Genomic DNA, 25,716 nt, shown 5'->3' with positions numbered 1-25,716 from the left:
TTTTTTTTTTGTAATCTCTCTATTCCAGAGATTTCCGAGAATATGTAGAATGTCATTGTTTATAAAAAATAAGTTAATAAATTACAATTTTGCACAGTTTTTTTTGGAAATTGATCGGTGTACGAATACTTTCTACACCCACTGTATCTAGACCAGAGACTGACGAAATCGTTATTCAAATATAGAATGGGCTGGAGGATAACTGTTTCATACGGAATCTATTATTCGTTGAATAAAATTGACTCCTGTTGTTTTTATTTATCGAACAACGCCGGTATTAACGGTGATGTTAATTCGATAAACATATTTATTCGATGTAAATTTATTTGAGGAGTCACAGATAAATACGTTCCAGCTAAATTTATCTGTTGAATAAAGAATAAAAAGGTTTTCTTCTTTCTTTTCTGAAGATCTCCTGTAATTATTCGAAGGCTTCGAGTATTTTTATTCGCCGAATAAATATGTATCTCTTCATCATTCATAAACAAAATAACTCTGCTTGATCGAGCCCCTTCTAACGGCATTCAAGGACAAAGTACCATCGTTCGAGAATTTTCAATCGAATAATTCCCTTTTCTATTTACACGACACCCATCCTTCTTTCGTAACTAATATCGCACTGATGATGTTCGAAAGCGCATTTCTGGGTTGCTGGCCCGCGTCCAGTTTAAAAATCGACAGAGTGGTTCGTGGGGTAATCAGGGACAAGTGTATCGAGATATTCGATCGGATGGGAGAGGTGAAGTCGCATTAGATTATGAAGGGAGCAGGGGTCGTGGAGGGATGAAAGTGGGTCGACACCAATTTAACGTTAGGGGAAACCGATGGTTCATTGCTTAAAATTATGTTCTGTGCCAAGTTGGCAGTATTCGTGCTGCCAAGGTTGTGTTTCCACTGAACTTTTGGGAAAATGACACAATCATTTTGTTCTCTGAATAAATTACTGCTAATACAGTTGTTTACTTTCGATTAATGTTAAATTGTTTGATTACCGTTTCAATCCCGTTGAATTACAATTTGTAAATCATTAATTAATCCGAGTTATTTTAAGGAACAAAGGTGTATTTACTATAAAATGCAGTTTTTTTCATTTAATATACAAGGACTAGCAATATATTCCATTTCTATGAAGAAATTGTAATTATTCCCAGTTCTAATATTCATTCATCTTTCATTCGTTCTTTCAAAACCACTACAATTGAATTTCAAAATTGACTCAATTTTATAACAGTCAGCCACAGTACTCGCTCAATATTCACATCTATTAAGCATGTACTGAAATTGAATTACAAAATGAAATTCTCACATCTCCAAGTCTTTCAAGAGTCGAAACATTAATGATGAAACTCTTCGTTTAAAATTGCCCGATATTAATCCATTTCCGTAGATGCAAGCCACTCGATTAATAGTCTGGAATATTCGCTTCTCCCCGTTTTCCTTCCGTTGTTAATAAAAACCGCACGCGAGTCTGGTAATTAGTAATTACCTATTGAAATTGCTTCGATAATGAGAGAGCTACTATTTACAGGGGGAATAATCGAGCTCTAATAGTCGGTTGTACGCGGGATTCACGTATATGCTTTCACGGTAACATGTTACATTTTAATCCGGTATTAGCGCGCAGACTGTACATCATAATCTCGGATCGAGTAGCCAAGGCTAAATGCATTGCACGCGTAGCGGCGGTGACTTCGTGGCTCGTCGAATAACGTGCCTCGGAACTAGAACTAACTGTCTCCAGCTGAGGATGTCGCGCCTCTGGTCCGACCGGATCGAACTTTAAATTTATGCCACCGGGATCTCGAATTACGGTTGTTCGCCTAACTAGTTTCCTAGAGGCGCGGTAACGAGCGTTATTGAAAATTCGAACACTTTGTTTCGCACTCGAACCTACCAGACTGCCTGTTTAGCATTCCGCCTCAACGAATTTCATGGTAAATCACGGGAGCTTCTGTGGTAGAACTTGTTTCGTGCTTGAGGGTGCAGGAGGCGTAGTTTCTGATAAATAAGTGTTGGAATATTTATATTTAACAATTAATATGGGGCACATTTATAGGCTTTTGAATGCCAGTGTCTACCTGTGGGAATCTATTAACTATGTTGGTTGTCTACTTATTAAGTTGACACTTTCAGGAAGCAGACAACACATTTGATACACTTATTTTTAGTAAAAAAAATTATTCATAAATGATATCTTCTTATGGAGAGAGGAATATTACTAATACAATATGATTCCATATTAATTAATTCGTGAACATGTACGGTATCTCGAATTATTTTATTTTTGGAAGAATAAATATAATATTGAAGCCAATAAAAGTTTCTGTACGATATCTTTTAATAGAGACATCCAGCAGCCCTGTAGGATTACCTACTTCCTGTTCGATTCCTGCGTTAATTAAAAAATCGCGTATCAATTCATTTTCTTAAAGTCGGTACATAACTCAACAATACTTGCCAAAGAATTATACCATCCACTCCAGCAAGAATAATAGGACACGATTGAATAGTAATCGACGGCCCCAGTCAAATGTCAACTAACACAAAACCTTACTCTAAATTGTTTTAGAAGCGAATTTCCCTAGGTGGTTTTGCTAACAGGAGTCGGTGGTCCGCAGGGAGGTGTTCCCGAATGAAGAGCAACGTAGTCGGATAAGTATGCGGTCGTTAAGTAGGCGAATTTTTGCGGTGCCGCAAGAACCTGGAATGCGGCTCGGCCAAAGATGTGTACGTAGACGGTTGGGAGAATGGTTTGCTGGCACAGCAATAAGCGAGGTAACAAATTGCTAGTAATGAGGCTAAACACGTCCAAGCATTTATCATCTCCAAGACGGAATGCCGCTGACACTGCGAATCCCTCGCTAATAGCAATCGGTTCGATTGTGTCTGACAGATTACGCTGTTCGAGCTGGGATGCCTGATGGAGAAAGGATGATTACGGGAAGAGCTGGGTGCAATTTCTCATGAACGTTATGAAGCATGTTGTCCGGATACAACTGTCATCGGGTATGGACAGGGGTTGGACACGATAATCCGAACACCAATGTGAAAGACACTGTATTGGTTTAGTAGAACGGGATTGGGCTAGAGTTTACCTTTAAGCCTCTATTCGTTGAATAGATTCAACTGTTGAATAGCTTCCAGTGGAGTTCGATTTGTATATCGAACCATCGTTCAACTCCTTTAAAGATACTAGAAGAGGAAATAGGCTTTTCATTTTATACTAAAAAATAGTTTTATCAAAATGTCAAGTAACTATTTTAGAGATACTAACAGATGTAATATGTTTGTGACTCTATTTTCATAAATAAATTTACTAAAATGTCATTCACCTTTATTAGAGATTCAAGATGAGGAAATATAAAAAATAATTTTATTTAGGTACACCAGTAGAGGGAACGTTTTTCATATTATTCTCAAAAATTGTTTTATCAAAATGTTATCCAACTGTATTAGAGATATGAAAAGAGGGTTGCAATATCAGAAGATATTAGAATATGCTTCTGATATTATGTTTCAAAATTGTTTGATCAAAATGTCATCCAACTTTAATAATGTCAGAAGAGGGAATTTATCCTAAAAATACTGCTTACAGTGGTTCTATAGCATTAAAATCAATTGAGTGTGCAGACCAAAAAAGATGTCCAAGTTTGTTTTACCACTTCCCTTCTGACTTTACGAAGGATGGTATCTTCGCTGAGAAACATCATGTGCCCATAGCGAAGATCTAGGACATCCAGATGAAAATCTCCGCGAATCTTCATGAATATCTAGAGTGTCTCAGCACTCTCTGGCAGTAATACGACCACTTAGGGTAATGAGTCAGCTGAATACCACGATATGATCGCCCAAATCATTGCGGAACAACCCCCATATTTAACAGGTGGATGTAGATAGAATTATAAGCGACTGAACTTGACATTTAAATAATATATTTCGCTTTTCGTGAGTCCAAACGAAACAATCCTTATAAAAATTCTTAATCTAAGGGCTTCTCACAATATTCTCTTAAAATTCGATTTGGTATTCTCGCAGCTGCGATAATAGAGATTAATGAATCCAAAGTAGATACGATACTAAGAACAACCATGTTATCTGATAACAAAATTGCTTCTGAATTATTCCATTACAATATGTATAAATCCCGAATTTCAGAATACTAAGAACACTTCAGGTCGTGAGATTCGATATCAAACAAATAAATTTCCGAATCCTACTGACTCGATATTGTAGTATGCGTGCCTCTCATTCCCAAGAATAAGGAGTCAAACGACAACATGAAACGTAAGGTACGGGATTGGTCGTGTAGGTAAAGCGGTCGACTGTGGATCCGAGGATAGTAGGTTCGAATCTCCGTGCCTTCTTTTTCGTTTAGACTTTTACAATATTGTAAATGTCCGAGTCACAAGTTTCAAAAAAATCCCACAGGGATCCAATATATTAACAACTTCAGACTCCTGGTGATCTATATAGGTGGATCTGGATTTATAGTGGTGACTTAGGATCTTTCGAGACTCTGATAGAGGAGATCTCCGATTGGTGAGGCCCAGGCCCGTGGTCTCAGAGGATCATAGAAAGACGAGGGATTCCATGGGTCTCGTAGAGTTTTGGGGGTATCAAGAATCTTGTAAGCTTTTGGTGATCCCAAAGGGGTCCTAGGAGTGACGACTTCGCAACACCTGTAACCTCTAGGACCCTTGGAATCCTTTCACAAGTTCCTGGTAATCTGTGTAGGGGTCTACGAGACTGAGGTCGCATGTATCAGGCGCTACAAGTTTGGAGCTGCTGATAACTGATAACAGAATTTTATGGTAACTTAGGTTTCCGTAGTGTCAAAGCTCTGTAACTTGACAGTTCTAGATATCGAATCGTACAACTTAGGTATCCTCCATGGAGTGAATATAGGCAATAGTAGCTACAGCATCACCTTGGAAGTATTAAAATATTAAGTTTTTGATTGAATTCCCACGCGAGCAATAATTGGCCGAGTTTAAGAAACCATCATTTATTACAATGATACAATTTAGAGTAGCTATACACATTTATATCTATGCATATATTTTACAATCTGTCTGATTAAAAATACTACATAGATGAGTAAATATAAAAAGTATTGGAAAAATGGAATGTTTATGGTCACTATGGGTGTGTTTCTATCTAAACAAGGTTGTTTTAAACTTACTGAACAATAGAAAGTATCTGAATAATATATATTATAAAATAATTACTCGGTGTATGGTTAACATTTGATATCACATTGTAATTATTTTTTTGAATCAGACAAATCTTTATTTAGCTATATTATTTCTAATGATTCAATCAGTAACCGTAGTTGTTGAATTCCAGTGACGGATCTAGGTGCGTGTCTACTTGGATGTTCCTAATATTCAGTCCTTAAAGTTTAGGGTTGGTTGATGTTTAGCTCCACGATCAGAGTGTTATGAATATTGAAACCCTGTTATGTAGGGTTCATTACTGTTTGATCCTATAGCCCATATACTCTCCTAAGCTTCCTCCAGCCGAATTTGTCCGTTCCTGGTCCCTGCGATTACAGTTTCGTAGTTTACCGATCTCCTAGCTGCGAATTGCTTGTATCAGGAATTATTTCGCATGTTGTGTGGCTACACCATGGAACTGATATACATATACACTACCGTTGGCAAAATTCCTAATTAGAAACAGGATTAAGAACCTATCCACTTGAATCTTTGCTAATTTTCAGCATTCGCTAATGTCTGACTTACTTACATTCTCTAAGGGCATGTTATTTAAACGCAGGCAATTTCAAATCACATTTACTTCTAAGTTCCCATATTTTATAATTATATATCAAAATAAAATAGTATATTTGACACTTTTTTGTATGATGTGTAGTATTAGAGCGAGGCTGTAACTAATTTATAGATTATTATTAAATAGATATTTATCTTTCCTAAAGAAATAATAAGAACGAACGTGAATACAAATTTTTCAATGTCGAGGGCATGAAACTTACAAATAATAGTGCAATCAATTTATGAAATATGATTAAATAAATGAATCACTTTAGATGATTAATACAAGTATCATAAATAAATGACACACAAGTCGTAGCACTGCTACTTAAATTATTTCATATTTAACTTCTCATAGTTGTACAATAAATCAAAATGTATATGCTGTCATGTTTCTTTTGAAATTCCTCACAACTGTAGTTTCTTATTAATGTATCAAATATCCCGTTTAAGATTACAATGAATTTGTGTGATGTAACTCGTCGAATTCCTTTGGCAGTCCATTCGATTATTTGCTGGAGCCATTTATATTCTCGTTCCATGAACTGAGAGATAGTCTGCGCAGAGCGTTGCATGGAATAACGCGGCGGGCATGCATATCTCAAAAGTGGTATATACGTTTCTGGCGCATTTATCATCATTCTTGTGTGTAGACATAACATGTCCGACGCTGTTCACACGGTTGGTATCGTCCTGGGCCATTTCAACGTGGATAAATGATTCACCAACACGCTATAACGCGGCACATGACTGAGAATGTTTCCTCAACTAACAGCACTTTATAGATCGAACCCAGAATTACAGATCCTCGCTATATATCTTCGATAATGGCACCATTTCATGGGAAACAAACCAATTTCGATGTTCCGAGGTTCTCCGCAGGAAATAATTATAATATAATACCCTCCTGTCCTCCAAAAAAAAAAAAGATTGATGAGTAAGATAAAAATAATAATAAATAGACAGAGGAGCTTGTGACGGAATTGTGATATTTGAACTGTTCGTTATGAAAGACACGTAAATCGTTTTGAAGAATAGTTTCTGAATGCAATGTTTGAGAAATGTGTTTACACTATTAAAATTAATAAATAAGCTGTACAAAGTACCATCGCTTTAAATATTTAAAAAACTAAAGCTACCATATACACTCTTCACTGTAATTACAACTTCGACATGTTAACATTCCTTCTTATTACGATAATTGTGCTGTTTGTTATGAAAGACACGTAAATCGTTTTGAAGAATAGTTTCTGAATGCAATGTTTGAGAAATGTGTTTACACTATTAAAATGAATAAATAAGCTGTACAAGGTACCATCGCTTCAAATATTTAAAAAACTAAAGCTACCATACACTCGTCAGTCTAATTACAAGATCGACAAAATATAAAATTCCTTGGCTATTCCATCTACATGTTACTAACACCAGGCTCCATCCATGGAGCTTCAAACGTACCCCTCGTGCCCCAGTGCTTCGCGTTCTTCCTCAATGTTACACAACTCCCCGTCGCGACTCGTCTAACGCGCACTTCTCTTTGGAAGGAAGAGACTTGCCTTTACCCGCGAATCTCCTGCGTCGTCGTCCGTTATTTCGCATAAGTAAAGAATAGTCGGCGGATGGAACGAGGTTAAAGGACCAGGACGAGGTTGATGAAAGACCGGCCGAGTAATTCCGCAACCTATACTTTGGCTGCTCGCGATCAACGTCACTTTTCGTCCCCGCTCTTTGGCGTCGCGGCCGCTTCCTTTTGCTTGCAACGCAAAAGGAAACTTCCTTCTTCCTTTCATTACCTCTTATCGTGCATTCCGCCTGAAAATGCTCAGCTATTCTCGAGAATGTCAATTATGGCGCTTCCCACGCTGATAGCTTGCAGCGTGAAAAGTAATATCCAGGACAATCTTCTCGTTCTCGGGAGCATTACACGAACTTTCATACAGTGCGTCGCTTATGTTTCCCTCGACCACTGATACGGGACCCCCTTTGGCGACGATTGTCGACGAACACTTCTAGAAAAAGAGGTGCAGCGTCGAGTGGCAACGAAATTTATTTCTCTGTGAATTCAGGCGAAATGAAATGTTAACATTAGTGGATTAATTCAATGCATAGGTTTTATAAACATTGATTACTAGCTTTTTGGAGATTTCAGAGAATTATGTAGAGAGGTGTGTAAGTAAATGTAAATGCAAAGTAATATAAAGTAAGAATTAAATAAATGCGAAGAACGAATAAATGTGAAACTTTTAAATGATTTTTAAATAAAACTCACTTGTACGAACATTTCATATGTTCCCATATCAATTTTGGAAATACTGATATTGTCCAATTATGATATACATGCTAATCCAATAAATACATCCTAAACATAACCAAAAGGTATGCGCACGCACAGTCAATCCCATAAGTATTCGTACCTTATTGAAGATGTTTGTCTAAATTAAATGACAGGTTTGGTGCTTCCAAACAAATGTTTCATTATAAATATATACACGTGGAAAGTTCATTCATGCACATACTTATAATGAAAAATTTATTTTGAATCGTCGAGCCTATCATTTAATTTCAACAAATTTCTTCAATAGACATAGACGGTACGAATACTTATAGGACTGTCTGTATACATATAAAACGAACCAATAATATAATTGTATTAATTGCAGAATTCAACATATATCATGTATATTTGTTGCACGTTTTCCATATCACTGTCCACCATAAATGCATAAAATTTGTAATCTATCGATTATAATATATTCTATAAATATATCGCACTCCTATTTGAAAGTTTGATAAGTACTTGCATAAATTCGTTTCCCGTGAAATTATGCGAGAGTAATAAACAGTCGCGGTTTTAATTTTTCCCCGTAACTCTTTGTTTCACTTTGAAAATATTCCTGGAAGGCACGCAGCGCCCACAGCCGAAGGTTTTGCGAAATCTTAATTCGGCGCTGTCAGTCTTCAGGTCTGCGACCCTTTGTCAGCGTTCGCGCACCTCCGACGAACGACTTTCTAACGAGAGAAAGGACATTGTTCTTTTTCTGGTCATTCTCGTTCTCGAAACAGGGGACGTTCAACGTGTCCGCCCTCCCCGTTGCTTTGTATCGCAGTTCACGTAAAAGGGAAATCGCGAGGAGAAGGGAGACGGTCGAAGCAACCCCCAAAGGAGTCGAACGAGAACGTGAGCCTCTATAGGCGAAAAACGATTCTCGCATCATTTCGCGATTTATAAGGACGCGGAAGTATTCTAGAACCGATTTGCATGGATTTTTCAGGGTATTTTAGTCTTGACGCGCCTGGCATTTTCGAATCGCTTACCACAAGGATTTTAGATGAATTTCAGAATTTTAAGAATGTCATGAATTTATTTGTATATTATTCGTTTATTTAAAATGGATTTTTAAAATAATTATTTTGGAATATTTTAGACGAATTTTAGAATGTAAATAAAACAGTGAATTTATTAATATGAATCTAATGAATTTATTTGTATATTTTACATTTATTTAGAATGCATTCTTAGAATAATTATTTCAAAATAATTATTTTAGATGAGAGTGTAAGAAAATATGAATACTATAAACAAATGATGATTTTTGAACAAACGTTTATGCGTCGGTGTTTCTTATTTATTCTTTGCATACTTGGCGAATTCTTTAATAATTATATCACGCGTATTCTCTAATAATATTACGTGAATCGTTAAGAAATAAATTTTGACAAGGAGAATTAAGAAATGAAATAAAAAGAATTCTGTTTTTACCCCAGGTGTACTCTATGGAGTAATTTTTAAATTGGTGTTACGTATTTTCTCTATACAATATGAATCAAACAATATGATGTAGTATTGTTTACAGTAGCGTTGTGTACTTTCCCGTCGACCAAGTGTGCAAACTGAGATAAAGAAAGTAAATCGATTTGACGAAGTAATGTCTCGCATTAAATTTAAAGAGTTGTAAATTTGCTTTGGCTTCAGTTCTGTGGGAAGACAGCTTCAATCTTTATTAATTTTTATTACTTAATCAGATGGAATTGTTTGAGATCGATTTTTTAATATACATCTGTGTAGAATAGAATCTTTTAGTTTACGTTACCGTGGCACAGAAATCACTATAGAGTAAAGCTGAAATAAGCAACGTTTGAGATTTCTTTTCCAGCTCTATAAGAATTTTTTCATGTATGAATAATTGATTTTAATGAAATGATTAGATTGCGGTAAATCAGACTGGAAATATGGGAAAATGTATGAAGATATGCAACAATATTGAAAGTATAAACGGTACACGTTACACAGTTCGGAATATGAAACATACTTTCAATCTCGATTCACCATCTGTGTCTGTAAAAATATGAATTTGCATAAACATCTGCAGCCTAGAAATGATACATCCGTGGTTTTCATTCGGTATACGACTAGATCTCATAATTTTACGTGGCTCGCTATATTCTCCACGTCGCAATACCAACATTGCATAAAATTCGTACCTCGTCTTCGCCACAGATATACAAACGACTTCGCATCCCTCTTCAACGAAAGTTTACCGACCAAAGAACCAGAGATGGAACAATATTAGTAAAACATTTACAAGCTTTTTCCTCCCAACGCGAAACTGTTGTCAGCCGAGCGAAATCTCCCAGAGGAGTGGGCTCTTGTTGATGGCGACAGGACCGTAAGAACACGTATAAAACGTGATAACACGGCCAGACACCGATGTATCTGAGCGTCGGTGGCGTATTTCTTCACCGTCGATTATCTTCTATCGTTTTTCTTGCCCGCGACTGTCGCCGGCACCCGATCTGCCCGTAAAGGCCGCGACAACCGTGAAAAATATAATCGGCCATTCGTTTCATCGTGCCTTGTGAAACTCGCTCCAAAAAGTATCATGAATCTCGAGGCCTGGTTTGGCCCCTTCGCCGCAACTCTCAGAAGGGAACGGAGGGAAAGGAAAGAATCAGATGGAAAAGCGGAAGCTACGCTGGGCAAAGGGTGGGATTGAAAACTCCTTTATTTACGAGCCACCGTCGAACCTCCGTGATTCTTCGTCGACGTGGATGAAACGTTACGCAGCTTTCAGAGTTTTAATGCACGACTCCGGCGGCTGTGGAATATTTCCAATGACGAGACAGGGTTCTTGATGCCGGGAACGACGTATGAATTTTTTCATTTCCTTGGCTCGGTATGGCGGCTCCTTCGTTCCCATTCGTTCTGCATGTTTTCCAGGAGTGGATCGGTCTGTTAATTAACGGAGTATCTGGAAAACTTGACGGGCCTCGACGAGGGATCAATGCGTGGATCGAGAACGGTACTTATTGACACTCCTTGTATCGTTTAATTTGAAGTTGCGGTGTAACGGCTTATTGCTCGCGTCGTAATGTGGGCCGGGAAAGGAGACAGTTACTTGTTCAGAAATAAATTAAGACAGGTCCTTTTTTGAAAATGAAATGGGACTGCGGAGTGTTTTATTCTCTTTTCAATATTTCACATTCTCTAAATTAATCTTGAAGACTCCTTTACTATTCTGTTCTTGACCGAACTGTTGGCTATAGAAGAATTGTGTTTAATTATAATTATTAAACGATTGGAATATTACAAAAGAACTTTGAATTACTTTTCTCCTTTGTAAATAAGATATAATTTTTAATAGGCATTTCTTGTCATTTAAGCTGGTCTTCAGGGTGGTTGATTGGTTTCGTATTTCTCGTATAATATTACGCATTGGACATTCTTCTAGCGTATGATTCACTGTAATTTTTTTTATTATAGTTTGTACAGTATGAAGGTTCTTTTTTAGTCACGAGATGGCTATGAGTCAGTTTTGTGTTACAAGTTGATGCGACAATAAGTAAGTAATAATAATTATTATAAATTCATAAGAAACTCAAACATGCTCCTATTTACTTTGATTGATACTATTTAGCAAACGTCAATTATATCCCTAACAATTGATCAAAGAATAGCAAAGAAATATTTGACAATCTAAGATTTCTATTCGACTAGGAATATACTCCTCTGCAACAGGTTACGCGTTACACTTCCCTGTGGAATTTCTCAGCTATTAAATAAATAAAATTCCTACTACAACCATTTATAATCCCCTGCAACGATCTCGCCAATGCTCAGAAACTACATCACAAAATTAACAATGCCAATCGTCCACATAAAAAAATAATTCAAGTAGTAGGTGCTTGGTTGTTGTTTTGATGTTGCAGAGGTCGCATTGTGGAGGGTCTGTTTTCTTTATTAAGTATTCATGTGTTATTTTCGAGTGGCCTGCTCTGAGTATAGTCACGATTGCTCTTTCTTTTTCTGTTCAAATCGTACGTGGGTATTGGTTGATAAAAATCTTGTGCAATCTCGTCGATTTTTGTTCTTTTGGCGGAGGTCCATAGTTTGTTCCATTCATCTCTTGCTATATGAATGCCGCAGATACGATGCCGAAAGACGAAAATATCAATGAAAACCAGACTCGGCCCTAACTTCTCAAGACCACGTACAAAACACCATCAAATATTTGAGAGACACCAACCTGTTCCAAAAAATATAAAATATCATCGTCGCTAATGACCATGCAGTCGATGCGACGTAAAGCCTCTATTTAAAAGAGAAAAAAAATCGCAAAGAATAAATAAAAAGCATTTATGAAAGATGAGTACAGTGATGTCAGAGTGCACGCAGCGTGAATGGAAAGACTGCAGAATGTAAGAATGTGTGTGAGAGGGCGAATGTCCTAAGGTTTAGTTGAAAACATAAGAGTCGCGGACGGTTGATCGAGGAATCAATCGGAAGACGACAGTCAGTCGATCGCGACAAACCGAGAAACACTGTTATTTTTATTCCTTACTTTAATTAAATATTTTTTCGTTCTGTTCAATACTGGCTTTATTCACCTCCCCCTCATCCTCACTAAAAATAGTTTTAATCATTCTTTGATCATTCTTCCAGTCCAGGAGACGGTAACTACTCCATGTGCCATTCGGTGGCATCAACGTCGCATGATCCACGAGATGCGGCATTCTGGAAATCGGAGATCTACCCCGTACATCGAGCACGAACGTCCAGCTGGAGTAAATCAACAATACGTCGATGCGTTTGCTGGAAACGCTGCTCCGACGTTTCCCCGCCAATTCATTTCGACTTTCCGATGCATCAACATACCTAGTTGCTCGAGAGGAGTATCAAAATCGATACGGGTCGTTCCTCGACCTCGTCGACCCGGCGGCATTCAGGCATCGCAGGGACAAGTCGTCATACGAGCATCGCGTGTGTGAGGCGACCCCCAGCGCTGCATCACCTAGATGCACGAGACTCGGAGGTAATGAGAAAAATGCACCGGACGACCCTTTCCCGCACGACCCCCTGCCGACCCCTAGGGCCACCTTAAGGAGTCCACTCGCTTTAGAAGCTTAACTAAATCAGATATTGTTGCGTTTTCTGAAAGCGTGCAGCGCCTAGAATGTGTTTGTAGAAAGGTATCCAAAGAATGGAAATCTAGGCCAATTTATATTTCAGTTTGGATTGCGAGCAATTCTACATAGGTAGTTTCCAATGGACATATAGGGGTAATATTGATATATAATTGGAAATTGGGGTAATCTAGTTATTGGTGCGTCTATGCGATAGTGTGCGTAACTAGCAACGCTGTGTTCACGGCGCGGTTTTCATCTTTTTTTAGTTTTTAGTAGAGAATTAAGGTTGATTCAGACTATACGACACGGACCGTCACGTTCCGGCAACGATACGTTCCGGCACCGACACGACAAGACATTAAAATATGCGTTTTAATGGAACTATTCACACTTAACAGACAGCGACTTGAACGTTCCGTCAACGGGAATAGTGTGAATAGTGTTTCCATTAAAACGCGTGTTTTAATGTTTTGTCGTGTCGGTGCCGGTACGTGTCGGTGCCGGTACGTGTTGTTGCCGGAATGTGTCGTATAGTCTGAATCAACCTTTAGACAAGCTGTATGGGATACAATAAAGATCTGTTAATTAATTAACTGAAATGTTGTTTATGGAACTCCAGCCCTCAAATAATATACTAAAACTAGTGTTAGGGATAGAAAGGAAATTAGTAATTAATCTTTGTAGACCTTGAATACTAACAGTTTATTTACAGGGAGCCTATTCATTATTCCAGTAACAATATGGAGGAATTATTGTCACTGTAGAAAACTCTTTTTTTTAATTAAAGACTGTTTCTAAATAGCCCGGTAGACAAAGTGCTAAGATTATTTCATCTAGACGAATAATTTATAATCTATACCAATGTACTGAGCATTTCTATTCTATAGTGACGTTATTTGACAACTTTTTTCCTCTGGCGATGAACACTGGTAAATTTCTACGCTTTAACCCTCTGTATTATAAATTTACGTTGCCTAATGTTGTACCAGTTCTATTTCATAGCAGCCTATACAAATTCTATAGCAAAATCTACTCTGAAAATATCTATTATGTATAGACGAATATAGAAAATATCCACTTCACTAAATTCACCATGTGGCTATAGGAGTAGCCATTGATCTAGAGCGTTCGAAGCACGCGTATCCCAGTTGGTACATTTCACCAGAAATGTGAAAGTTCGTTTAACTAAAAAGCAATTTTCAAAGTCTGGACCATCTCCTTGAACAGCCGAGCGATTCGGAGACATATCGTCGCGACGTTTCTGAAAAACAGTCTCATAGCATCTCCGGGGTTCGGTTTTCGAGATCTGGCATCGACCGTTGGAGCAGGGCCGTTCGAATGCTCGCCACGAAACACTAGATCTCTATCATCGACGACGCGAGATTTTTCATCCATCCAGACGGCCTCGTTTAAAAGCATTTTACATCCTCGGCGTGGAGGAGGCGCGCGTTCGCCTGAGTTATAGGCCACCTTCAATTCCGTCCGCATTACTCGACGAACGCGTCCCGCTCTTTTCTCTATTTATCGCCGCTGACTATGAAATATTACTTGTGTCTCCGCGGCGAAGGAATATCCGCGCCGAGCGCGGAATAAAAACGAGAGTCGTCCGGGAATCGAGCTGACACGCTGGTTCACGAAACTTGTCGGGTGAATTTCTGTCGAGACATCGCGAAAACTGGGTTCAAGACGTACTTACTCGAGGCTTGATATTTTTTAGGACCACCTGTCGCGAGTATTCAGGCTTATTGTTAGTTGTAATGATAGTTTCTCTTTTATACCGGTGTCTGCTAAACATTTCCATGATACAGCGAAAATGCTGAAAATTTCTGTACTATAAGACTGAAACTTCTTTTTTATAGTGACGTATACTAGATATTTCTATGATATAGTAGAAAATTGGAAAAATTTGTATGCTATAATATGGAAAACTTCTCTTCTATAGCTATTTATACTATATATTTCTACGATACAGCAGAAAATGAGGGAAATTTCTATGCTATAATACGGAAAATTCTCTTCTATAGCATTTTTACCATATATTTCTATGATACAGCAGAACATTCGGAAACTGTCTGTGCTATAACACTGAAAATTTCGTTTCTACAGTAATATATACTAGAGATATGAATGATATAACAAAAAATGAGGGAAATTTCTATGCTATAATATCAAAAACTTTGTTTCTATAGCGATTTATACTTGACAATTCTATGATATAGCAGAAAATGCAGAAAATGCAGAAAATTTCTGTGCTATAACACTGAAAATTTCGTTTCTACAGCAATGTATACTTAACATTTCCATGCTACAGCAACCAACATAAAAGTGTCTCTTGTACAATATAAAATAATAAATTGGCGAATCAATCTATTATCAAAACCATTAAATTTGTCTTCTCTTCTTACAGTACTCGATTGCAGTATTTACAGTATCAGCGATACCTGCTCGAGCTCGTGGAACTCTGGATGATCCACGAGAGGATGACCACGCAACGTCTGGCGACAACCCTGAAAAGAACTTCGCCCTACTCGACCAGTGAATATTGCAGCAGCCATTAAACGCAGAGACCTTTCCCCACTTTTTTCGTGTTTGTTAATTTTTCAAATGTCCCGCTACCCACGATCCTATAAGCATTCGCTATGAGGATTTCCGTACCACGACTACCCTCGTTTCGGCCACCTTTCATTGTCCGACCATGCTTTGATCATCTTGGCGAGGGTGGAACGCGTCACGCGTGCTCTCCTACGTTTTATAAATATAATTTCACCCTTGGCTGGGCTTCGCCGTTGCGAGAGAGGGTTATTCTATAGCGTATCGAGGGTGAAATTGGTTTCTTTTGCTGCCTACTTTGTCTTCGATTACGATCCGTAATGGCGCTGGACGAAAACACAACGAAACATTTGACGATTATTAATTCTTCAATCTTTGAATAAATATCGTAGGCTTATAGGTCAATCAATAGAGCATTTTTGTGTGACAAAAATAGTAACAGCAAACCGATTGTGCAGTTACATAAAATGGGATGCGTACATTAATAAGTATATGTTTTTCACTCCCAACTCTGTTCCGTTTTCTTGTTATTTACAATTGAATGCTAAAAAATCGTGATTATTGTCGTTTTTTGCTTATAAATTTTAAACTAATGCAGCAATATCAATGCTCCAATGAGATAAAATGTAGGTGATGAAAATACCTACAGAATGAGACCTCGAACGTTTCGATCGGATAATGCGGAACAGAGAAAAATCTGAGTAACCGGAAAATTCGGCGTTTTTTCAAAAATTCGTATCCCCGCCATTTTTTAAACTGGAGCGCCTTTTTTACACATAAAGAACATATCAATCACTATTTGCTCCAAAAAGGCCAGCGCTTCAGTAATGCGAGGAATTGCTTAAGTATAAGATAGTATTAAATGTAGAAAATAAAATATAAAATATAGAAAGAAAATTGTAACTTTCCCCATACTTTTTGTAGATACCTTTTCTGCTATTCTGTCAGTTTAATGTAATTACAACCAACAAGGTTGTATGTTATTCTTAATAATATTACTGTATAAACTTCTGGTTCAGGAAACATTCATCTAACAACTTCCAGCCCATGAAAAATGTAAACTTTTATATCTCCATTTACTTAAATTTCATCGTTAATATAAAATCAATATCTTGAACAGGAAACAATTAACGAATGATCGACGACTACTGATTTGCCAAACAGGTCTCTTTATCGAAATCGAACAAAGTATTAAATAGAGATAAAATGGCGAACGTGTTTGGTAGAGGGATAGCCTTAGATCTGCGTCAGGAATCATGAGCGGTGCCAAGGAAATGAATTACAGTCAGTAACCGAGGAGAAAGAGCGAGTCTGGCACGGTTTGAGGATGGTAGACGAGGTTGGAAAGGGACAAATGAACAGAAACGGCTCCTTTGGGATTCCGAAGAGAAAGGAAGTTCGTTCCTCCTGCTTCTGGATCGAGATCCCAGGTCTGCTCCGCGCAACAGGAGATTAGAGCTCGAGCGCTGTAGGAAAAGTATATACTTCCTGTGTATCTCCTTCTGTTCTTCCTGCGGGAACAACGGTTCGGCTGATTTTACGGTGCTTCAGCTTCACCGTACCACGTTCAGATATAACGTACAAGTTGAAAAGTTTATGCGAGCCCCGTTTCCGTGAAACGAGTTTAAAACTGTAACATTGCTCGTTTAAATTACTTATTTTTATTACGTAATTTTTCTTGCACATTTTCGGTTAGCAGTCACTCGAATAATTTAATATTCGAATACCAAGAACGTTGTTGAGATTGCACTGTTCGAATATTATTAATTGGGTATTTATTATTCGAATTGTAGTATGCAAGCAACATGGTTCGAATATTATTATTTATTATTTGAATATTAATATTCGAGTGTCAAGATTCGAATCAAGTACAGTTATTCGAATATTCATACTTCAATATTGTTATTCATTAATCAAATGTAATTATTCGAATAATATTATCCACGATTCAAATGTTAATATATATACTATTCAAATAATGTTATCACTTATTTAAATATTACTCGATTATCATTATTCGAACATCAATATTGAAATGATGTTCGAATATCTTTATTCGAATATTATCATCAATTTTGCTTTACTGAAATACAAATATTGTACAGAATCCTAATTGAAAATATGCTTTAAAAAATAAACGATAAACGTAAAGACCTTGGATTATAGCTTAAATGACGTAATCCTATACTTTGTATCTCGACACTTGATCAATGCCTAAAGTATTTAATTAGCTGCGGTACTGCTTACAGCACACGGCTAATGATTAAATGAGGAGGGATTCAATAATCTTACTTCATTAGTTCTCGAGTGATTAAGAGTCACGTTCGATAATTCGTAAGAGTCTCATTAGGAGTTAAATAAATTAATTTCTGTCTTTAATGAGAACAGTTATGTGGAGTGTTTGCCAACGATACACGATTAACAGGTATGATTAATGGCGTGCAACGCCAGCAATGTTTGGCAACCAGTCATAAGAAATCTAATGCGAAAAGCCATGTTATTACTGTGGGTGAAATGTATAATCAGTCACACTACTTGAATTTACACAACTGGCAGCAAGACGCTCGTAACTTACCTGAACGTGGACCATGCGTCATGGATAGCGTTATCTCGACGCAACAGAATATTTACTTATGGGTCGTTTCACGGTGAATCGATCGCTTTTTGCTGACCACGTCAGGAAACTGGGCGAAATTGAAATAAGACGTAGTATGAAAAATTAGGTAGGAGACAAGTTATCGCTTCATTGTGTTTGCTTAGAATTCTTGCGCATATCAGAGAAAACGTGTATAAATAAAATAATGCAGATTAACAAGGCTGTCAAACTTACTCCAAAATTGAATCCAGAATTCCGTTCAGAATTTACTTAAAAATGTAACAGGATGCTCTTACACGTATACAGCAAGAATAATTAAGTAGGTACTGGTTGCACCGATAAATTACTTTGTTGCCAGATGCAGGAATATGAATCTCGTTTGATAAGGCAGAGCTCAGATGGTATAAATTTGACACAATCAAAGACTTGATAATATGACGAATGTGTTTACCTAAAATAATCGAACATATCTCAATATTCTTTTTTTAGGAACATTATCAAACGCCAAAATAGTGTCAATATTGTTAAGAGATAAGTCTCGTAAGTTACATAATTTGAAAAGCTATATTAAAATACATTTACTTTAATTGTTGCGCTATTTGTTTATACGATTTCAATCAAACATAGTCTAGAGAAATACAAATAAATATACTTTTTCCTCTAACTCGATTTCGGGAATTTTATTTCAAAATGTTTGTTATATGTATACACTTAACGAATGTTTTTATTTAGGAAATTGGTGATGTCGATAATTCAATTTTTGATAAGTATGCCAAAGTCTTTTTTAAACTCAGAAGAAAAATGGTGATAAATCGACTCCAAATGAGTTTATATCAGTTTCACATTACTCTAAATCAATCAATGAACAGCGATCCTGTAATTCCAATACATTATTATCGATTTATTCATTATCGATCTTTAACTGTTATACGCTTTCCATCAATAATTAAGTAGGTACTGGTTTCACTGATAAATCACTTGAAATCCAGGTAGAAGAATATGAATTTGATAAGGCAGAGCTCAGATTATACAATCCCGATATAAGAAACAAATGGTTATTTATGACGAATATGTTTGTCCAAAATAATTGAATATGTCTCAGTATTCTTTTTTTTAGGAATATATATAATCAATCGTCAAATCAGCATCTATATCTAGATTATACCTATATTAAGATAAGTCTCATAAGTTACGTAATTTCAAAAACAATTACATTACGTACTATTATGTTTGTACATACTTAACGAATATTTTCATCTGGGACATTGGTCATGTCGATAATTAAATCTTCAATTAGCATGCCAATTTTTTTCCAAACTCAGAAGGAGAAGTATGACAAGTCGACTACAAACGAGTTTAGATCAGTTTCTCACTACTCAAATCTCGTATTTTTAATATCCTACTGTAGATCGAATGCAATGTACGTCGAATAAGTACAACAGACAAATAATAATAAAGTACTGTTCAAACATATATTATTTCACGATGAAAGATTATCGAGAAAGAATATGGTTTCCACACAATCAACGTTATCAACTGTATCAAGAATAGAATTGATTCCAGATTGACACACGATATTCTTTTGCACATAAATAGAGACACTTCATACGTAATTAAAGGGACGATGAGAAAGATATTTTGTTAATTAAATTAATATTTTACTATCCTAATTGTCCTAAAAAATTCCAGTGAAATCATCATTAATAATTGAGTAAATCTGGGACGACGTTTGAAGTACTGTGCAGAGATGAAAAGGTAGCCGTCGGGTTTGATTAGTGACAGTATAATTTCCTAGATTATATAGAATTCTACAGAATAGTATAAATTCTAATATTTTAGAATTCTACTATTGTATATATTAAAGATTATAATATAAAATTCTATAATATAATTAAGGAGATCATGCTGTTACCAATCAGACCGGATAGTCAACTTCTCACCTCTGCATAGTACATGGGTCAGATCAACCAGTTTGGTAGTTGTACTGTTAAGTATCAATTGTTACAATGATTACAATAATACCGTCATACTATAATAAAGTAGATGAGCTTCACGGGAAATAATAATGTATTTCATCACTCATGATTATTTGTTGATTCATATGATAACATTATGTACATTATCAGCTCTCAATAAAAATTAAGATGGTACAGGAACTTGAAAGATACAAGGAGTATATAAGCCGATGTCCGAGCTGATTGGAACGTCTCACATCGTGCATACAAACTTTCAGGAAAGATGAAGCTCTCGATTGTTGCGGTTATTGCTTTTCTAGCAACGGTGGCAACATGTCAAAATTTAACGGAAATCGTACACATCGATAAGGGACCGGTCCGAGGTTTTGTAACGAAGACTGCGTTTCACAATATACCGTATTCAGCCTTCTTAGGAATTCCTTACGCGAAACCACCTGTGGGAGACCTCAGATTCAAGGTAAGATATTGAACAAAAATAGAGCACAGTTAACTTGCATAAAACTAAAATATTAGGTACCGGAAAAAGTTCGTGCGGATTTTCAGAGTAAAATACAAATACTCAAATCTGTTTTAAATCATAGGTTTATTCAACAAAATAATCACCATTTATCGTCAGTTTCATCAATGACTTCATCAATTTCTTTGCAATAAGTGTCTGCAGTAATAGTCTGTCACGTGAAAGAAAATCAACGTGAACGATACCTCGTGTAGTCCACCAAACAGTGATCAGCACCTTCTTCAAATGGAGACTTGATTTTGGTATGGTTCCTGTTGCACACGACCTCTTTTGAACCCAGTGGTGTGATCGTCGTACATTATCATATTTCACTCACTTTTTATCACAAGTTAAAATTCGATCGATAAATGGATATAGCAAATGCTCAGCCGGGAATATTTGTTCTCTTCCGTTAAACGGTGCGGTATCCATGTGCCCAATCTTTCGTGAAAATTAAGTAAATGAATTTGCTTTCTCTACTTACTTGAGCAAGCTCAGAACATCTTTTTCTTTGATTTGAATTTACGTACTCGATGAATTTTTCGTCTTCGATGACAGATGGACGCCCTGAACGCGGTTCGTCATTTACCGATTCATTTCCTTCTTTGAACCTTTTAAACCATTTCTGTGCGGTCGTTTCACTAACAGCACCTTCCCCACAAACGCTACAAATGAGTCTTGCTGCATTTGTTGCTTTACTGCCAAGTTTAAATTCATAAAGAATAAAAGCACGAATTTTTACTCTTTCGCTGTCCATGTTTACTGTTCCTATAGCTACGCAACATCGAAACAATTGAACTCCACAGAGCATGCATACCAATTACAAAGATCAAGCTTTAAAACGAAACCAAACTCATGTCTTACAGTTGCCGATTACCACACGAAAATCGATATATAGTTACAATTAACGAATAAACCGCACGAACTTTTTCCGGTACCTAATACTTCTGAGTACATTTAACGCTTTGCGCTCGAAAGGGGAATCTCAGGGGAATTTTAGCACATACAGGGTGTTCAAAATAAAGTATTCAATATTTATATGATGTATAGGGCACACTGTACTGAGTAAAAAAGCTTTAGTAAACATAGGTCCAAAGGTCAACCGTTTCTGAGATATAAACATTTTTGTTTGCTAGTATCATGATTGATTTATTACTGGGTTTTCGATATTTATAGAAGATTTTCCACGTGTCCACCGCTCATTTCCGTCGACGTTTGGCATCTTCTTCTTACAGAGCCGCGAACTCTCTCGAAAATCCCACATTTCTGTTGAATTATTTGACAAGCATGGTGGATTCCGTTACGTAGTTCTTCTAAGTCATTTATCGGCGTTGAATACACTTGGCTTTTTAAATATCCCCATAAAAAGAAGTCCAGAGAATTTAAATCGGGGGATCGAGAAGACCATGCAACTGATCCACCATATCCAATCCACCTTTGACCGAACACAGTGTTTAAGTCTCATGATACCAGCAAACAAAAATGTTTATATCTCAGATATGGTTGACCTTTGGACCTATATTTACTAAAGCTTTTTTACTCAGTACAGTGTGCCCTATACACCATATCAATATTGAATGCTTTTTTTTGAACACCCTGTATAATACTTACCTGCAAAGAACGTTTTATTTACAATTGCAGCTTCCTATTTAAAACCTCACAGCCGTTCTTTTATCTGTTATTTACAGGCTCCTGTTGAAATAAATCCCTGGACGAATGTGTACAAAGCCATATTAGAGCGCGATGCGTGTCCCCAAATACAAGAGGGCAAATACGACGGAAGTGAAGATTGCCTGCACCTGAATGTATACACTCCCAGGGTAAGTCTCGTAGACGGTGTCAACTAAATATCTTCATCGTTCATCACAAATAATTTTACATTGTACAGATGCTGTACAATTGTATGCACTATACAGATGTACAAACTGTACGCAGTATATTTTATAGTGAATGAATATCCTTCATTAACTTTTCGGTAGACGGATTTCACCAGAAACGCAACCCTAAAGCCGGTGTTGGTATGGATACACGGTGGTGGATTCATAAATGGAGTCAATGCTAAGGATGTTTACGGCCCTGACTGGTATATTGAAGAAGATGTCATCATGGTCGCGATGAAGTATCGTCTTGGTCCTTTAGGTACAAAGAAGACATGCTATGAAATATTTAACGAACTAGGTACAAACGGATGTGTCTCTTATTTTTTTTAGGATTTTTGTCACTGGATCATCCTGACGCACGAGGAAATCAAGGTTTGAAGGATCAGAATATGGCTCTGCGTTGGGTGCAAAAGAACATCGCCAAATTCGGCGGAGATCCTAATCGAGTGACCATACAAGGAGAGAGTGCTGGCGCAGTGTCGACAAGTTATCATTTAATGTCAAAGCAATCGAAAGGTAAGAATATTATGTAGAATTTTCAAGGACATATTTGGTTAATTTAAATTAAAAATGTAATTTTCACGTTCAAAGATTGCTAACTAGGTGGTTCTCAATCGTTTCTTTCAGGTCTGTTCCATCAGGCCATAGTTCAAAGCGGTTCTAGTTTGTGCCCTTGGGGATACAAGTCACCAGCAGCTTCTCGTTGGACTAGCTATGTTTTAGGTAAAAACATGAATATTTCAGCGGACAATGACGATCAGCTGCTGAAAGCACTGAAGAAGGCTGATGTACGCGATATAATCACTGTTGCAACTCCTATGACCAATGAAAACATACCGGTAGGGTTACACTAATTATTTGAAAAATTATATAACAACGTGATATTGTATTGTAGTCGACGTACTAAGATATTCTTTCGTGACATTCCTTAGTAGAAAGTGTTATTCGTAAATAAATACATGTGTCTTTAAACGAACTTTTTCTGTTTAAGCTTCCGCTCAGAATAGCATTCGTGCCTACCACCGAAAGTGGACCTGACGCATTCGTAGAAGATTGTCCTTTATCATACTTCGAGTCTGGAAACTTCAATCAAGTGCCTACTTTGCTAGGCTACACAGCACAAGAGTCAATTTTGTACTCGCTAGGTAATGATAAATGATAAACGTTAGACGAGATAGAAACTATTTTATCTTTTGCTTAGGTTGGTTATACGCAGTGGAATGATTTTTTACGTTCCTGAAAAAGTTGATATTAATCATAGTCATGTAGTTTAGTATTCTACTTAAAGTTGTTCATTCGTTTCGCAATGTTGCGAACTAAGACTAGATAATAAATGTTTGTAAACAGAAACTAAATAGCAGCCTACATGCAATAAGTTGTGATAAAAATTAAAATATTGTATGGGATGCAGTACATTGTTATCGCTTGAAATAGTAAATATTTTTTTTAAAGCTTGCTGTGAATAAATAAGACATTTTATAATAAAAATATTTGTTAGTTGATATTTCATACTTATTTTGAAGTAATGTAATTTAAATACGTACTTTGTCGAGCTTGAACGACAGGATCTGTTTTTGAATTATGTTCCTCAAAGACTTAATTCTTTGTAATAATGAAATTAATTTGCTACTTAAGAGACTTCTTTTCTCTCTCATCATTAATCATGTTTCTGTATGTTATAGGATTGGATTTTGAACGACAGAGCATTCAAGCCAAGTTGCTGAGTGGATCTTCACTTGTAGATCTTACAGGTCACAACCACCTTTTCATAAATACAATGAACGCTATTGTGAACGACACCGTGTGGGAAATGATAAAGGTGCTTCAATTAGTATTTTAATTTTAATTCATTTATTTTTACTAATACTAACGACTTGCTATTTTTAGGCTTCATCATTGTACGTCTTTTCTGGTCCAATGGATCTCATGCATAGGCTTTTGACCAAGAACCCTGGCCATTTGCCTGTCTACTTCTATCGACTGTCCTACGATACAGAGTACAACTGGCACAGAGAAGTTAATCCTAACATTGGCGGTAACTGTCTACTATACTTAGCCTAAAACTATTGGGTTGTCCAGAAAGTTCGTGCCAATTTTTAAGAAATATTCAAAGACACGTTTGAATGTTGATATATATTTATTGAATTATGTATGTACCATTTCGTTCCACAACTTTTCCAAATTTTAAGGGGATGTCCACATGTTATTTGCTTTCAACCATTCCGATATATTCAGATCTGTACCGCCTACTAAAAATCGGCATGGACTTTCCAGACAACCCAACATTTTCTCGTCGAAATTAATATCTTTGAAGTTATCAGATGGCATGTGTATGTCAGACCTTTTCACGATCTATTGTTTTAGGTACGTCTCACGCCGACGATCTTCCTATGACGTTCTACTTTGGTGGGTATCCCAAAGATCCAAACCATCCAATTAATGTTTACGCCAAGAAAGTCACTACAATGTGGGTGAACTTCATAAAATACGGGTAGGTAAACGTAAAATTTTTTAATAATTTCTATGAATTGCTAATCTGTAGGTAGTGCAATGGTCAGACTGCAGATGTTCGTGCAAATTTATATTTTTACGGATATAGAATAAGAAATGAAATTTAAATTAAAGTATTATTGTTTATTTTTTTATTGCGCAACAGGAATATTCTTCGAAATCAGTGACACGACGAAGAAAATTTGTGCAATAATAAAATTTTAATTGGTTACTAGTTAACGCCCATTTAACATCACCTCACATCTTGAATTCTGTTATGGTTGCTTGAAACTAGCACTATATTATGTTCACAGAAATCCTACTCCGTTTGCATCGAAAATAAACGGAACACGTTGGATAGCTTCAGGAAAGCAAGGACTGCAACTGGACTTGAGAAACGATAACTTCGTAATGAGCAATCGCTTCATCGTTGACCGCGACGCGTTAGTTATGGAGAAGTATTACAATGGTTTACCTGTTACATCGGAATGCAAGAATTATCCATTGAGCACCTCGAGAGGCGTGTTTAACTGAGACATGCTGCCAACAGATA

General features: G+C 36.8%; 2 protein-coding genes across 4 annotated transcripts in view; one reads left to right on the top strand and one right to left on the bottom strand.

Annotated features, from left to right (window-relative positions):
• Window positions 1-25,716, bottom strand: part of LOC128894563 (dipeptidase 1-like) — a 756,062-nt gene that overhangs the window by 128,301 nt on the left and 602,045 nt on the right. The gene's annotated exons all lie outside the window — the stretch shown is intronic.
• The window catches only part of LOC128894554 (cholinesterase 1-like), a 6,218-nt gene continuing 1,020 nt past the window's right edge, over window positions 20,519-25,716 (top strand). Inside the window, exons 1-10 of one of the 2 annotated variants that reach the window (XM_054156372.1) lie at window positions 20,520-20,754; window positions 22,482-22,613; window positions 22,773-22,932; window positions 23,004-23,189; window positions 23,301-23,512; window positions 23,665-23,818; window positions 24,356-24,492; window positions 24,561-24,708; window positions 25,038-25,164; window positions 25,478-25,710. In XM_054156372.1, the coding sequence (XP_054012347.1) occupies window positions 20,560-20,754; window positions 22,482-22,613; window positions 22,773-22,932; window positions 23,004-23,189; window positions 23,301-23,512; window positions 23,665-23,818; window positions 24,356-24,492; window positions 24,561-24,708; window positions 25,038-25,164; window positions 25,478-25,697 (1,671 nt within the window). In that variant the 5' untranslated portion in view covers window positions 20,520-20,559 and the 3' untranslated portion in view covers window positions 25,698-25,710. Of the gene's footprint in view, window positions 20,755-22,481; window positions 22,614-22,772; window positions 22,933-23,003; window positions 23,190-23,300; window positions 23,513-23,664; window positions 23,819-24,355; window positions 24,493-24,560; window positions 24,709-25,037; window positions 25,165-25,477; window positions 25,711-25,716 lie in introns of those variants that run through there. The other variant, XM_054156373.1, reaches the window with a different exon arrangement.

Source organism: Hylaeus anthracinus, unplaced genomic scaffold, assembly GCF_026225885.1.
Source record: "Hylaeus anthracinus isolate JK02 unplaced genomic scaffold, UHH_iyHylAnth1.0_haploid 4, whole genome shotgun sequence".
NCBI lineage: Eukaryota > Metazoa > Arthropoda > Insecta > Hymenoptera > Colletidae > Hylaeus > Hylaeus anthracinus.
Note: the sequence above shows the minus strand (reverse complement) of the source record. Positions and strands in the feature narration are given on the sequence as shown.